The sequence below is a fragment of the Triturus cristatus genome, chromosome 7 (assembly GCF_964204655.1).
Source record: "Triturus cristatus chromosome 7, aTriCri1.1, whole genome shotgun sequence".
Classification (NCBI taxonomy): Eukaryota; Metazoa; Chordata; class Amphibia; order Caudata; family Salamandridae; genus Triturus; species Triturus cristatus.
The window spans coordinates 1,568,880,941-1,568,898,177 of record NC_140590.1 but is presented as its reverse complement, the minus strand read 5'-3'; the positions used below and the strand labels follow the sequence as shown (position 1 = coordinate 1,568,898,177).

The 17,237-nt window shown below is 46.8% G+C and overlaps 1 protein-coding gene across 1 annotated transcript in view; it reads left to right on the top strand.

Annotated features, from left to right (window-relative positions):
* DDX27 (DEAD-box helicase 27) overlaps positions 1–17,237 on the top strand; it is a 168,026-nt gene that overhangs the window by 140,745 nt on the left and 10,044 nt on the right. The window contains exon 18 of the mRNA XM_085619398.1: positions 4,154–4,268. Within this exon, the coding sequence (XP_085475524.1) occupies positions 4,154–4,268 (115 nt within the window). The remainder of the gene's footprint in view (positions 1–4,153; positions 4,269–17,237) is intronic.

Genomic DNA, 17,237 nt, shown 5'->3' with positions numbered 1-17,237 from the left:
GATGTGCATTCCAAGCAGCAAGCTAGGGTGGGCCAGGCTGTACTAAAGACACTTTTTCAAACAGCTGCAACGGATACCGGTGGTCGCCGCTAAGGTTGGGTACTGCTATATAATCTATGCTAAGTGTACAATCTGCAGCTCATATGCCTCGAACGGAATATGCTACTTACCAGTATGCATCTGTTCTTGGCATGTAGAGCTGCAGAGTTGTACACGCCCACCCGCCTCCCCGGCTACCTGTATCCGTTCCAGTACATCTTATTTAGATACAACACATGGGTTTCTCACTGTTATTACTACGCTCCATCATTTCCCTGTTGGCGAAAAACAATCTGAGGATGGAGCCGAAGCCCATGCGCAGTACGGACCGAAGGAGGAGTCACCAAACTCGTGACTTCCAAAGACTGTCCAAGAAGAAAAACAAACTGCAAACATCCGGGCCCAACACCAGATGGCGATCTATGCTAAGTGTACAACTCTGCAGCTCTACATGCCAAGAACAGATGCATACTGGTAAGTAGCATATTCCTTTTGAAACTGTGAACTTTTAAGTATAGTAGTGTGAATTTTTATCGTTTTTGGTCTAGTCTTAATTATATAAAAATATTGGATATTTTTCTAAACTGGTGTGGTGTCCTTTTGTAGTGTGTACACTGTATTACTGTTGGTTATGTGCATATGCTTTACACACTGCCTCTAAGATCAGCCTGGCTGCTCATGCCAAGCTACAAAGGGGGTGAGCAGGGGTTATTTCAGAAGTGTAACTCCCTTATCCTGACTAGAGTGGTGTTTTTTGCCTGGCTTTGGCCCACGCCCTAGCCTACCAAAAATCCCATTTCTAACAACAACATTTTATGAAACTAAATTCAAAAGCAAAATTGTTTGTTGCTATATAGCTCTGTTTTGCTAAATGTAAATCAATATAAAATAAATACTCCCCTAATACAGAACATTGTTTGACTAAATTCTGTTTTTTGACCCTGGCGGCTTCCTTTGTTTCAGAGGTGTTTTTTCTCAATCTGTTTTTAGTGAATGTTGTTAAAACCAACCTTCGAGACTTGCTAGAATAACATTAACAATAATAAATAAACCACATGCTGGATAAAAGCGATTTGCCCAGGACTACACGTTCTTATCTAATGGGAAAGGCATTAAAATAATTGTTCCACACCTACTCCATGAGAAGAGCAATCTGCATTCCTCTTTTCTATAAAAGCTTTTACTTTGAAGTCTGCCGAAAACAAAGTAAAGACCAGGCTCACTTGAAGACATAGCTTGACATTTGACCTCTGTTTTTGAATGCACAGCAAATATTATGAGATAAGGATAAGATTACAGGCCTGTTTACTGAAAGGGAGCTCTCGGAAGAATACTGGTAAATAAGGTTTTGGCACCGGGAGGGACAAATAACCTGCAGAGCCTAAGCAAGCAAATGGAAAGCAACATACAACATCTGCTCCCTCCTGGACAGAGTAGAGACAGGAGCCCCCATCCTCCTCGACCTCTCAGCGGCCTTTGACACAGTCTCTCACCGCACCCTAACACGCAGACTTCACGACGCAGGGATCCGGGACTAGGCCCTCGACTGGATCCACTCTTTCCTCTCTGGCAGAATGCAGCAGGTCAGACTCCCTCCTTTCCTCTCGGACCCTACATCAACCACCTGCGGAGTCCCGCAGGGATACTCCCTCAGCCCCACGCTGTTCAACGTCTACATGGCTCCTCTCGCCTCCATGGTCAGAACCCACAGACTCAACATTGTTTCATATGCAGACGATACCCAGTTCATCCTCTCCTTTTCCAACGAACACAACGCAGCCAAACACAACTTTCAAGAAGGCATGGAAGCAGTCGCCAAATGGATGAAAAGTAGCTGCCTACAACTCAACACTGACAAAACAGAAGTACTCATTATGGGCCAACACCCCGACGCCTAGAACGACACCTGGTGGCCCCCGCCCTCGGAAGCCCACCCACGGACCCAAGCTCGGAATCATCCTGGACTCCGAACTCAAAATGGACTGCCAGATCGACTCTGTCGCATCCTCCTGCTTACTCACCCTCCGCCTCCTACGCAAGACCTTCAAATGGATCCCCCTCGAACACAGAAAAACCATCACTCACGCCCTCATCACCAGCAGATTTGACTACCGCAACGCACTCTACACCGGAATAAACAAAAACCTCACCCGCCAGCTACAAAACATCCAGAACCCCGCCGCAAGACTGGTCCTCAACCTGCCAAGACACTGCCACATCTCCCAGCACTCTACACTTGCTCCCCATTGAGGCTAGAATCACCTTCAAGACTCTCACCCACGCACATAAAGCCCATTAACACTGGACCGGCGTACCTGAACAGCTGACTCGAATTCCACGCACCCCAAAGGACCCTATGATCAGCCCTGCTCTCCTACGCCGTGGTCCCCCGTGCCAGGAAGGCCAGATCGGGAGGCCGCTCCTTCTCCTTCCTCGCGCGCAGAGCCTGGAATGCCCTACAGCTCCACCACTGACAGACGACATCACTCCCCATCTTCACGAGAAACCTCAAAACATGGCTCTTCGATAGACCTCCTCCGTGATGGACGGGAACCTGCACTTCCCCTCCTCCCCTCGCGCCTTGAGATCCTTACAGGTGAGTAGTCGTTCTGAACAAACCCATGATTGATTGATTGATTGAAAGCAAGAAATGTGAGTTGGAAAGCTAATGGTAAGCATTGGGCAGATTGCATTCCCAGGTCAACTTTCTGAATCTCCCCAAAATGTCTTTCGCATACCATACAGATTTGCTGTCTGGTAGACTGCAACCTAAAAAGTGGTCCTTGAAGCGCCTGTTGGAGTTCTGTTGATGAAGGCATGTTCCATAGTCTGGAAGTTCCTCTTCAATAATGGTTTTACTCCTCTAATTGAGTCTTTGCCACAGATCATGGGCTTCACCCCTGGAGGGAGACTTCAAAAGCATCACTTGCCCATCGGTAATCTGCTTCATTATTCTGAAATGGCCTTCCTACATCTGGAAGGATTACTGCATATGCAGCTAGGACTAAGGCATGTTTAAAACATGGACTATTTCAAGGCAGCCACTTTGACAATTCCACTCGCCTTTTGCTGATACTATTTAGTTTGATGCAAGCTCTGAGGCAAAAGTTTTTTTTTCAGCCGAAGAATGCCAAAAAACATGGTTGACTGAGGTTTTAGCAGTTTTCTTTTCTGCCAGTACCCACTATATGCGTATTATGTTTGAGGTCCTCCCCATGTGAAAAGGGAAGGGGGGCTTATGACCTACAATTACAAGTTACGCACCACAGTGACTTCTGTGTTCCTAGTCACATCAATCCACTGCCCTCAGGTGACGTCCCTGCTGTCCCCTTTCTCAGGCCTGCTCAACAATTGGAGACGGAGCTGAATAGAGAATGGCCAACAGGAGTATAAAAGAGGCAAGTAATGGCATTGCCACACCTTTGTTCGGGCTTCCAGATTACTTTATTTGCGTAGGCAGGTGAATCCTTTCGCTTCCCACATTACATGGGCCTCCTGCCTAGTAAGGGAAGCTGAAACTGATGAACTAGTACACAAAAGTCATTACGGTGAATAAGTTATTGACATCTCTCACGGATCCTCTTCAGTAAACTTTTCTGTGCCTTCCCCTATCCAACAACGGAACCATCAGTGTCCTTGAACAGTGGAGTTGCAGTCCTCTAGTTACCCCTCAAAAATTCCAGTACTTTCTTCACTGATTTTTTTTTTTTTTTTTTTTTTTTTTTCATTTTCATCTTTGGGCCAACTTCCTCCACCTCTCACTTTTTTCTACATAGCATGCATTCTTACTTTTCCGCTGTCCGCTTTCACTCCTAACCAGTACTTTTAAGCCCCAGAGTGTTTCCTTGTCCCCGCTCCAGTTTTCTCTAGGTTGGTTTTCCACTGTCCCCTCTATTTTCCATATAGATAGTGTCTCTTACAACATTAACCAATATTTGCACCTTGTTCTGATATTCAACCTTGCACTGCTTTCTATAATTTTTGCACTGGATTGCTTTCTCTGATATAATGCTTCTGCTGTGTCTTCTCAACCCCTAAGATCACCCCTAACTCTTCATCCCTGTGTGAGGAACTGACAAACATATTGAACTCACCACTGATTTTGTTTCTCCAGCCGGAGGAAAGATCGCAGTTTGAAATTATAAAAGCACAAATGTATTCAGAGCGAGTGGCAAAACGTGATCGGAGGCCCAAGAGAGCAAGAGCCATGCCAGAGGATGATCCCAAAGGTAAATGTGCAAGGCTATAATATTGTACTTTCGCTAAAGGAAGCATTTACAGAGAATGCTACGTACAAAACTCTTGTTGGGAAGTTGCTCTTTAAAACAGAGGTCTGCTCTTTGTCATTTATGCTCTGTCTGGTAACTGGTATAAATGCATTGTACCAGAGTGTCCTTGGATGTTTGAAATGTATTTTCCAATCACAATATCAACATTGCGAATCACAAGGGAATGTGGGCAGCAAAGTGATGTTCTCAGAAAACCAGCCTTCCAGGCGATTCATAATGATATATTTTAATATTTTTACAGATGCTCTGGTAGTGCCAAAGATGTGAAAGGTTGTTGACTGTCCCTTACAGTCAGTAACTATAGGTGTAGGAAAGTACCCTTTTTTGCATGGTTCCTGCCCCCTTTTTCCTGCTATCTGATACACTTTGACTGAATGTGCACTGGGTCCCTGCCAATTAGGTTTCCAGTGCCTTTGCTCATTCTCAAAACTATACCTTTATTTCCACAATTGGCACACCTCTGGTCCATATGTTAGTCCCTTGTAAAAGGTGCCACAGGTACCAAGATTCTTGTGACGAGAGAGGGTCTCTAAGGGCTGCAGCATGTATTGTGCCACCCTCAGTGACCCCTCAACTAACACATACACACTGCCGTTGCAGACTGTGTTTTGGTGTAGATAAAACTTAAAAGTCGAAATAGCACACATCTGTGTGCCATGCCCACCACCACTGCCTGTCGCATAGATATGAAACCCCTCTAGCAGGCCGCTCAGCCCTAAGGCAGGGTTGCGCCCTATCACAGGTGAGGTCATAACTGCATGAGCAATATGCCCCTACAGTCTTGAAGCCCATTTTAAGACATTGTAAATGCAGTGAAGCCATATTGAGTACATAGTCTTGGAGTTTGTCATTACAAACTCCACATCTCCATGATGGCTTTACTGAATACGAAGACATTTGGTATCAAACTTCTCAACACAAACCCACACTGATGCCAGTGTTGGATTTATTGTAAAATGCACTCAGAGGGCATCTTAGAGATGCCCCCTGGAAAAACAACCAACTCTCTAGCGTGCAGCTGAATGGTCTGCACCAGCCTGCCACACACAGACGGCTTTCTAAACCCCGAGGTGGGAGCCCTTGTGCTCTTGAGGGCCAGTAGCTAAGCCTGCTTGGGGGGAAAATGATTCTCACCTACCCCAAGCAGGAACAGCAATCAGGGCGACGAGCCTCAAAGGCTTTCTGTCCTTTTAAATGCGTGCCAGGGGCCTCTCCAGCTAGTGGAGATGCCTGCCTCCCTGACCAAGTCCCACTTTTGGCGGCAAGGTTGACGGGACTGGAGAGGTGTGTCTCCTCTCAGCTAGGACCACCCCTAAGGTGTCCTGAGCTGAAGTGACCCCCTTCTTAGAAAATGCTCCAAGTTGGATGAAAGAATTTTATCCAATCAGGTTAGGGAACGCCCTCTCCCCATTGGCTACTATCTGCCAGTACTTGTAACACCCCTTAATTCAGTATTTAGTGGCACCCCAGAACCTTGAGCCGCAGATTCCTGTAACCTACAAAGAAGGATGAAGACGCTGTGCAAGAAAGACTTAAGATGACTACTGACTTGGCCCTAGCCCTATCGGCCTGTCTCCAGCTGAAAGAATCTGCAAAGAAGACCACGCCTGTTCTGTAGTCAGCGATTTTTAGAAACTGCCACTCTTTAACAAAGACCAGATCTCCAGAGGACAGCGGCTCTGTCCAGAAGCATCCAACTACAAGGACTCCAGATCCAGCCGGATACGCGTCTCCTGAATATTCTGCATCCGACGCCCACAGCCCGAGTCTGAGTGACTCCCCTGTTCAGTGAAGTCTCCCCAGCTATACAGACCGTGACTCCATCAGTGGTTGAGCTCTCCTGGACTCCACAAAGATGCCTGCAGCCTATTCACAGAGCGTCCCCCTGGCCACGATCGGCTCCGGTAATGAAACCCCAAAAGACACCCCTGCATCCTCAGCCCCCCGACTTTGGGGAGTTTAACTGACGATACCCAGGCGTCCATCAACTCCTCAGCCTACCTGCCCAGCAGTTGGTCACCTTCGTCCAGCCTCCTGGTCCAAGCCTGCAGCGTCTTTGTGTGACAGAGATTCCCCTTTACTTACATTGGGCACCGATGCTGATTTGCACCTTGCACCCAGCCGCCCCTGTGCCACTGGTGGTGTATGGTTGGTGCTGCCTTGTGGCCCCCCTGTGCTTGCTCTAACCCCTGGGCCTGTGCCCTGAAATCGCGGGTACTTAACCTGCAACCAGCACCTCTTGTGGGTGCTAGTCTCAATTGACTAACAGTGGGTCCAGTGACCTCTGTACCTGGCAGTCCCAGTGCCGCTGGTGGTGCAGTACCTACCTTGATCTGACCCTTGCCCAGTGTTGGTCTAAACCCCTAAAGACCGGATGTGTAAGTCGAGTACTTACCTATAAATGTGCATAACTATTTTCCTTCCATAGGATTGAATTGCATTGCTTCCTATTGCACTAAAGTTCGATCTGTTACAATTGCTAAGTTCTATTACTGTTGATTTGACATCACAAAGTATTTTCAGAGTAACTGTAAAGTATTTTTACTGTTTTTGCAAACACAATTTACTGTACCTGAAAAGTGTTACTATTATAGCATTGGTACTTACCTACAACTGAGTTTCTCTTGGTTCTAGAAATAAAAGTAACAAAGTAATATTTTTGTACAAAGCAATTGGCCTTGGATTCAGTCTTTGAGTGTGTGCAACCATTTCTTCTGTGAGTGTGTACAACAAATGCTTAACACAGCCCTTTGATAAGCCTAACTGATCGACCTTACTACCACAAATAGAGCTTTTGGTATTATCTACTTGAGCCCCTGTAAACCTCTGAGGATCCAATGGACTCTGTGCACGCTATACCTTACTTTGGTATAGCATATACAGAGCCAGCTTACTACAGTATAGGAAAGTGGATTATTATTCGGGGTGGGCAAGTATATATCCACTCGAAGGACAATGCCACCATATTCTAGATATCAAACAAATTAAATAAAATAAAACTGTGTTAAGTCCCTGGTAATGTGACACATATCAGCAGCCTTAAATTAAAGGCAATGGGTGAAGTAGCTAAGCAGTGCATACAGAGTAGAAAATGTCAAACAAAACACAATAAAATTCCACAATCAATTTTAAAATAAAGAACATTTTAATGGGTAAAATAAGACCAAAACGACAAAAATCCAATTAGAGGAACCAGAGAGATGATTTTTAAAAAAAGATTTAAGTGAAAAAAGCACCAAAAAACACAAAATGCCAATAGTAGTTTATGGAGCCAGTTGACTGGACCTAGGCAAGATTTGAGGCTGACAATGATGGAGCCCTGATTGGATACTCAACATGGATTGGTTGTGATGAAAGTCTGCAAGTAAAAACATTTGAAAACTTTTTATAGTCCTAATCTAAAGCTGCACTGCCATTTTTTTTGTTCTCTTCCCATGGACAAATCTGACATTGCAGCTTCTGCTGTGGAATTTCTGGTGGGATACTCTACTCCGGTTGTTCCCACTAGGGCTCTGGAGCTTTTGAGGTCTTTGCTTGAAAAAGTTTGTGTTTGAAAATAGAAAGGTACTCGGTCATTTTTTCAGAGATGCTGGAATATTTCAGGGGGACGAATCTGAAATTCAATTTCACGCCATGAAACTGCTGTTCGGGAATTATTTGCAGGTCTAGAAAGTGTAAAAGGGTTATCCAGTATTGGGGTATCTTTCATAGATTCACATGCCTGAATCATTCCCCGTCGCCGAGGCGGGAGTCCCCGGTAAATAAAAAAGTAGTGCCAAAATGCTAGTAGCAGTAGTAGGCCCAAAGAAAAGGCCCAAAGCCTGTATCTTAGCAGCCTATCTACCTCATTATGCAAAAAGAACCAAGAATTTGGTAACAACCAATCAGACACCAGCACCCTTCTAGAACCCTCTCAGCAGAGCCAGTTCTCCTCAGATTTTCACCGCACGTCGTGTGGAAGGGAGTTTCCCTTAGTGCCTCTCAGTTTTCTTTCAACTTGCTTCAGCATGTCAGACAAGAAGGCTTTATTTAAGTCCTGCAGGACCTGCACCAAGAAGAGAGTCCATGTTGATGATCAACATGTAGACTGCATCTACTGCCTCTACCCTAAACATGAGGCAAAAGATTGCAAGATTTGCCGCACCTTCCCTACAAAAACTCTCAGGGATAGGGAGGCGAGAGTGCTTTTGTGGCTTAAATCCTCTTCGGCTGAGGAGGATGACAAAGCCTCTACTTCTAGCAAGAGAGCTAGATCGCAGGACAGCTCTTCCAGCGATGGGAAGAAGCGTCAGAAATCGCATCATTCTACTTCTGATGCGCACTCTCCTCAGGAATCTACAGTCAAGCAAACTGTGAGTAAAAGCCTTTCAAAATCTTTGGCTTATTCTCAATCTTCAGTTTCTGTCACCTCGTCTGCTTCTTCATTGACGCAAACATTCACGACGACGGCGCTTACCTCACCTATTATGTCTACGAAGGTTACTATCCTCTCAAAGAAGCCCACCGTCGAGGGGTCGTCGACGAAGTCCTCGTCGACGAAGTCAGCAGTACCGCCGTCGACGATTCCGCCATTAAAAAGCCTGTCGACGTCGAGCTCGTCGACGAAGAGCTCGTCGACGAAGATTCCATCGTCGACGAAGATCCCGTCGACGAAGAGCTCGTCGACGTCGAGCCCGTCGACGAAGAGCTCGTCGACGAAGATTCCATCGACGAAGACCCCGTCGACGTCGAGCCCGTCGACGAAGGGCTCGTCGACGAAGATACCATCGACGTCAAGCCCGTCGACGACGGCTCCGTCGACGACGAGCCAGTCGACGACGAGCGCACCATCTACGATACCGTCGACGATCCCGTCGACGATCCCGTCTACCACAGCCCCGTCGACGACGACCTCGTCGACGATGATTTCTACTCCAGTTTCCACCAGGACTTTTCAACTAAAGTCTTTTCAAAGGCAGGACATTTCACCGCTTACTCCCTCGCATCTCCTGGAAACTTATGTTGAAGATGATGATTATGTGGATGACGAGGACGAAGGGCCCTTTGGGGTTGCTCGCCACCCTTCGGAACTGCACATTAAATGTCAGGAGGACGATGAGGATGAGGATTATCAAGGGCATTACTATCAGGAAGACATAATCGTTCCGCACCATAGACCCTGCTACACACAAACTCGTAGGAATGAGATGTCACATCTGCCCCCTACGTTGATACAAGACCTACAGGCCATGCTTGCAGATTATAAGCAGCGTTTTCCACCGCAGCCAAATGTTCCACAGGTTCCACAGACTGCGCCGCAGCCGGACCCATTGCCTCTGCCTGAGGGTCCAGCCTCAATGCCTCAACTGCCTGATCCTCCACAGGACCCGCATCAGGATACAACCTCGGAGGAGGAATACGAAGAGGGCGAGTTGCCAGACCCAGCAGACCCTTGGGATTCATATATAATCCCTATGCCTTCGCCACCTACCCCTCTACCATCTGATTCGCCTCCAGAAGATATAGGGGGGTTCCATAACCTTATGCAGCGAGCTGCGACCAGGTTCAACTTGCCGGTTACCATTGAGCAGTCTGACTGTTTTCTGCATGATTTTAAGGAGGAGTCAAGGAAGGTTACGAGAGCTATCCCTATCATTGACTATATTTGGAAAGAAGGGGTTAAAATCATGAAAAACCCGGCATCAGTACCAGCGGTGCTTCCACGGATTGACAAAAAATACCGTGCTCCAGCCGACAGTCCCTCTTGTCTCACTGGTCAACCGCGTCCAGACTCGGTTATATCTCAGGCAGCCCAACAAAAGTCTAAGAATCCGGCAGCACCGGTCACTACACCACCGGATAGGGAAGGACGCCGACTGGATCTAATTGGGAAAAAATTTTCAACTATGGCAGCTGCTTCCATCAGGGCAGCCAATTCCCTAGCGATAATTGGGCGTTATGACCGCCAGATGTGGTCAGAAATGGCAAGCTTTATCGACCTCATCCCAGAGGATAACAGGCAAGACGCTCGAAAGATTTTGTTGGAGGGTGAGCGTGCAGCCTCAGAGACTATCGACTGCGCACTGGATATTGCGAATACTAACTTTCGCCAGTTGGCTGGGGCTGCGGTTCTTAGGCGCCAGGGTTGGCTGAAAGCTACCACGTTCAGACCAGAGGTCCAGACAAAAATATTGGACATGGCCTATGATGGCGAATCATTGTTTGGAAAGCACATAGATGATGCGCTCCAAGCAATTAAAACGGATACCGATACTGCAAGATCGTTGGGCTCCTTACAATACAAAAGAGGTACCTTCAGAGGAGCAAGGGGCCGTGGATTTTCTTCCAGAGGAAGTTATCATACCCAACAAAATAGGTACCAGCCTCAGTATCGGCAATCATATCAGTCTTCCTACAGACAGACCAATACATCTGGTTTCTCTCGTCAGGGCGGACGAAAAAGATCGCAGAATCAGGGAAGAGACACCTCACGGAAGCAATGATTTCTGCAGGGCGCCTTTCACTCCTTTTCCCCTCCCTGTGGGTGCAAAAATTTCAACTTTTGCGACCAGGTGGCAAGAAATTACGTCGGACCAGTGGGTTCTGGACCTGGTTCACAACGGTCATACCTTAGAGTTTGTCACCAAACCACCCAACAAACCACCCAAGGGACCCCCTCGTCTTCACTTACTATTCAAGGAAGCTTTAACAATGCTCCTCAAGAACGCAATCGAGAAGGTTCCTGCGCTTCAAAAGGGGACAGGTTTCTATTCCCGCTTTTTTCTCATCAAGAAGAAATCAGGGGAGTGGCGCCCAATCTTAGACCTTCGCAATCTGAACAGATTCCTCAAGAAGCAGGGATTTCGCATGGTCACTCTGGCGGAAATTCTAGGTTGCCTCAACGAGGGAGATTTTCTAGCTTCCTTAGATATGGAAGACGCTTACTTTCACATCCCAATACATCCGAAGCATCGCAAGTATCTTCGCTTCACAGTGGCTGGCGCCCATTACCAGTTCAAGGTGCTCCCGTTTGGGTTAAAATCTGCCCCAAGGATCTTTACGAAGTGCCTAGCTCCAGTGGCAGCAGTGTTGCGCTCCCAAGGAATCCAAGTCTTTCCGTATTTAGACGACTGGCTAATAAAGGGTCCTTCGGAAAGATCAGTCAAGACTGCTGTGACAACATCTCTTCGTCTGTTCCATTCTCTGGGGCTTACGATCAACAGGAGCAAATCTCAATTACAACCAAGGCAGATCCTTCCTTTTTTGGGCGCGCTGTTAGATACCGTCCGCTGCAAGGCATTCTTGTCTCACGAACGGCAGGTTCGTCTTCAAAACTTAGCAATCCGAATTTCCAAAAGAAAGTCAGTTTCTGTCCGGATGTTCGCGTCGCTGCTAGGGATGTGCTCCTCTGCAATACACCTCGTTCCTCTGGCGCGGCTCCGCATGCGACCCTTGCAGGAGGAGTTACACCTTCAGTGGCAGCAGGTGAAGGGCACCTTCGACGACATCATCAGAGTCACTTCAGGCATGAAGAGCGCTCTACGTTGGTGGTCCCATGTTCCCAACTTATCAGAAGGACTTACTTTCATTCAGAAAATTCCAGACTTTGTCCTCACTACCGATGCTTCCATGGAAGGATGGGGAGGTCATCTCCAAGATTTACAGATACAGGGGAAGTGGTCCCCAGAGTACAAAAACAAACACATCAACAGTCTGGAATTGCGAGCAATTTTTCTGTCTCTGCAAGCTTTCCTTCCAAGGATTGCAGGTTCTTCGGTTCTGATTCGAACCGACAATACTACCAGCATGTTCTACGTGAACAAACAAGGAGGAACAAGATCAGCAACTTTGTCCACGGAAGCTCAGGAGTTGTGGGAATGGGTCACACTCCACAACATAACCCTCAGAGCAGAACATGTCAGAGGTCTCTGCAATACATTAGCGGACACGCTCAGCAGATCCCAATCAGATTGCCACGAATGGGAGCTAGAGCAAGCTCAGGTGCTCAGAATATTCAGAGCTTGGGGAACACCACCGCTGGATTTGTTCGCCACGAAGGAGAACAAGAAATGCCGCTTCTATGCCAGCAGATACCCTCAACAGGGCTCAAGGGGGAATGCCCTGTCCATGCGATGGTCAGGGATTTGTGCTTACGCTTTTCCCCCGATACCCCTGATACCGAGGGTCATACGCAAGATGAAGTTGGAGGGCTGTCGTCTCATCTTGATTGCACCCAGATGGCCACGCCAATACTGGTTTCAGGAGCTCCTATTGCTATCACAGGACCAGCCGATCAGTCTTCGCCCGACGCCCACAATGCTGTCAAGGAACAAGGGTCAGGTTCTCCACCCGGACCCTCAGTCCCTACATTTACACGCATGGCTCCTGACTTCTTAGAGTTTAAGGACCTGGATATCCCTCAGGACTGTAGGGATATATTAACAAAATCACGAGCTCAGAGCACGATAAAAACATACCGTCTAAAATGGAAACGGTTTTGCTGCTGGTGTGAAGCAAACCAGGTGCACCCGGTGGATGACCCTGCAGAAAAGATCCTTCCTTACTTGTTACACCTGGCAAGATCTGGGCTTTCTTTCCCTTCAGTCAAGGTCCACTTAGCTGCACTTTCAAGATTCAGAAGGGGTGCTCATGGCCCTTCTCTTTGTTCATCCTCTTTAATTAAACAGTTTATGAAAGGACTATTCCGAGAGTTTCCTCCGGTCAGACTTCCGCCACCGGAATGGAAACTCAACACAGTCCTATTACAGTTAATGAAGCATCCATTCGAGCCTATCCACAAGGCTGACCTAAAATTCCTTACATGGAAGGTTGCTTTACTTCTGGCTTTAACATCAGCTCGAAGAGTGAGTGAGATTCAGGCGTTTACTGTAAAGGAACCTTTTCTACGCTTCACTCAAGACTACGTGCACCTCCGAACTAATCCAACGTTTATACCTAAGGTGCCTTCACAATTTCATCTTAATGAACCAGTGACGTTAAAGACTTTCTTTCCTAATCCATCCACCCCAGTGGAACGAGCCTTACATTCTCTCGATATCAAGAGATGTCTTAAATTCTATCTTCTGAAAACAAAGAACCTCAGAAAGTCTGATCAATTATTCGTGGCTTATGGCCAAACTACTCTGGGAAAGGCGGTTACAAAATCCACCATTGCCAGATGGATAGCATCTACAATACTTTTCTGCCATGACAAGGCTCACAGGCCTCTGTTGAGGAAACCCAAGGCCCATTCCACGAGGACAGTAGCAGCGTCTACAGCATTGTTTGCTGGTGTGACTCTAGAAAATATCTGCCGTGCTGCGACATGGAAAAATGTCCACACGTTTACCAGACATTACTGCCTCCAATCTACGCATCGTGATGATGCAGCAGTTGGGCAAGCTGTACTACGACATCTGTTTCTTTGAGATACCTTCAGGTACCCTTTTTTCATATTTTAATATGTAAGATGTTGATATCTTTAATATAACAATGCAATGTGTTACATTGATGATTTGCTTTCATGTTAACATGCTTTTCTCTTTATAGATGGCATATTTTGAATTTTAAGATCTTTTCTTATACCTCTTGTTACAAGCTGTGGATGCAATTAGGGAGTATCAGCACTAGTCTCCCGCCATCCGCAAACGACTGTATACTTGGTATACTGCTCGCTATTCTGATTCAGGCATGTGAATCTATGAAAGATACCCCAATACTGGATAAGAAAACAAGTTACTTACCTGTAACTACAGTTATCCAGTATTGGTATCTTTCATAGATTCACATGCACCCACCCTCCTCCCCGTAGAGTCAGTTCTATATAATTTGGGACGTTCACTTCCCACTTGTGCTACGAAAATCTGAGGAGAACTGGCTCTGCTGAGAGGGTTCTAGAAGGGTGCTGGTGTCTGATTGGTTGTTACCAAATTCTTGGTTCTTTTTGCATAATGAGGTAGATAGGCTGCTAAGATACAGGCTTTGGGCCTTTTCTTTGGGCCTACTACTGCTACTAGCATTTTGGCACTACTTTTTTATTTACCGGGGACTCCCGCCTCGGCGACGGGGAATGATTCAGGCATGTGAATCTATGAAAGATACCAATACTGGATAACTGTAGTTACAGGTAAGTAACTTGTTTTCTTCCTGGTGATGCCACGTTTAAAGTTAATTAAGCTCCTCACCCCTGCGCTTCTTGTCTTCCTATCAGGGGAGGAAACTACCTCCCCACTCCTAGGATATCGTCTCTGCTTTGGGAGCAGTTTTCGCACCTCTTTCAGCTATAATTCAGGTAAAGCATGCCTGCAGTTGTTGGAAGCTAATGCAAATTAGCCTCCAGCAGCTTCAGGCAGGGTAAAGATAACTTTCTAACAGTTGCATTTCCAGTATATTAATTAAATGCTGACTTTGCCATTAGATTGGATTTTTATTGAACATAAGATAGTAATTTGAATTGAATCTGTTGCTGGAACAGGGCAAAAGTTATACATTAAAGTGTATAGTTTATTCTTTGACTTTTTGTATGTACCTGTTACAGCCTGACCAGTGACTGTCGTTTTGGGTTTAGTCTCTTGCTATATATAATGTCACACATGTTCCACTCTTACCTGTTATTCACCCTGCTTTTAGGGCAGCTAGATGGGCTTAGGAGTGACGTATTTAATATTTATAATCCTACCTGTCAACGCGGTGATTTTGATCGGTTTGTGCAGCAGGGTTCAAGCTTCTGCTGTCTGGCTAAACAGAGTAGGCCTGAAGCGATACTTCAACTACCACTGTAGTGGAAGGTACAGTAGGTGCTGCAGCAAACAAGTGGCATCGACCTTTCTATGCCATGGGTGTTCCTCCTCACTATATATTATTGCCTCATCAGGAAGTTAAATGTGCCAATAAGGTTTTCTGCCAATTTGAAACATGTTTTAGGGGTCGGAGAACTTACACTGGGCATTGGATCCCAGTGTTGGAGTTCAAGATTACCTGCATGTGAGTCCCCAAAAAATTGAAAACAAGAGTTGACCCCACAAAAAGTGCAGGAGAGCACTGCAGCTGCATAACCTTTGGATTTGGAACTAAGAGTGGGAAAACGGTATGCCCAGACATGCACAGTGGGCTGCCTGTCAGAGCCTGGTTGCATGTGCATGACCATGCTCATAGTGAGGAAGAGACAGCTAAATACTTGTATTACTGTTTCATAAGACTGAGCAGGTACATTTTAAAGTTTTGCAAGTTGAAGGGGTGAGACACGAAAACCCTAATGCATAAGCCACCACTGCAGTGGACATAATGAACAGCCTACCTTTTCTCCTGACCTATCACACAATATTTTAAGGTAGCGCATGTCTAGAAGGGCACTGTAGGAAGCTTGCTCTTTATATAGTATACCAAAAAGAGGTGTACTGTGCAAAGAGTCCAGGTTTCCCTTATTAGTGGACAGGGCTTGCTCTAGCAATCCCAAGGTGCTCTCTTAGGGGGTAGTGTGGTCGAGCAGCATTAGGCTTATCAAAGAGTAGTGTTAGACATTTGATGCATACATACAGTCAATTCAGGCAGCACTGGAGCAACCAGGTGCAGAGGTGCTTTTCAGCATCATGTGTCGATGTTATCCTATAGGGGAAAAACATGTGCTGCATTCGGGCACTTCACGGCGACTTACAGGACCAATCTTCTGCACTTAAGGTGAGTAAGGGGCAAGGTCCAATGCCACACCAACAGGTCACTGTGGGAGGCTCTGGGGCATCTGGGTGCAGAGATGTAGTTACAGCTTCAGGTGTACCATTCACTTTAATGGGGAATGGTCCAGTTGCAAAGAGGCTGCACGCTGGAACTGGGAGACAAGTCAGGCTGAGCTAAGAAGGGGGCTCAGATCTCACGATGCGCTGGGACATGGGGACACCTTTGGTCCTCTCTCCTCTGTCCAGGTGCAGAGGTGTTCTGGGGTGTCTGGTTTTCATCACAAGAGACGCTCGCTGTAGAGTGGGCCTGCACAAAGAGGTCGCAAACCCAAGGTGGGCTTTGTCGCTGGAGCGTCGGGGGACCACGCTGGCACTGTTGGCCCACTTCAACTTGGGCCAGAGTGCAGTGGTGCTTTCCGGTGTCTGGTTTGTGGTGGTCTAGAGTCCTCGCAGTTCTTTTGGAGTTCATGGTCCCAGGATGCTTGTTTCTGGTTCAGGGGGGACCTGGCCTGGCAGTTCGGGCTGGAACTGCCAGCCCTGTCCAGCACCAAATCGGTCCTGGTAAGGGGGGTTAGCATCCCCTCACCTCTGAGAGAAGCCAGATTAGCATACCAAAGGTGGTGCCCTCTTTTAAGCTCCTTGCCTTGGAATGAAGATTTATATGTCATCCTGTTGGATTGGGGTGGCTCTTGCCAGAGCAGGCCTTATTCCTGACCTCCTGAGAGCATAGGCCCTCACCCCTGGGGTCAGAAACTCATCTGTGGTGGCTGGCCTGTGAGAACCAGTCAGCCAGCACACAAGTAGTTGTTAGGTTTTCAGAGAGGGCACCTCTAAGGTGCCCTCTGGGTCCATGTATTAATATATCCATCACTGGAATCAGTGTGGGTTTGTTAATGCAATATGTTTGATAGCAAACATTTTTGATTTCAGTGAAGACATTCTGTAGCTGGGGAACTTGTTTTTGACCACGGTCCAGCACATGTAATTAAATGGCTTCCCTGGTCACTTGTACTGGCAGTAATTGAACTGACACGCACAGGTGCATATCTGCTTATGTAGAAATGTCCACACGTAGTATAGTGCATTCTGCGTTAGGGCTGTAAGGCCTGCTGTAGGGGTGACGTACCTATACTTCATGCAGTGTCTGCAAGCATGGCACACAGTACTGTGTGCCATGTCGTGTTTTAAAATGTGTCTGCAACAAGACACACAGTCTGCATGAGTTTGCTGAGAGGTCCTTTAGGGTGGCACAATTCAT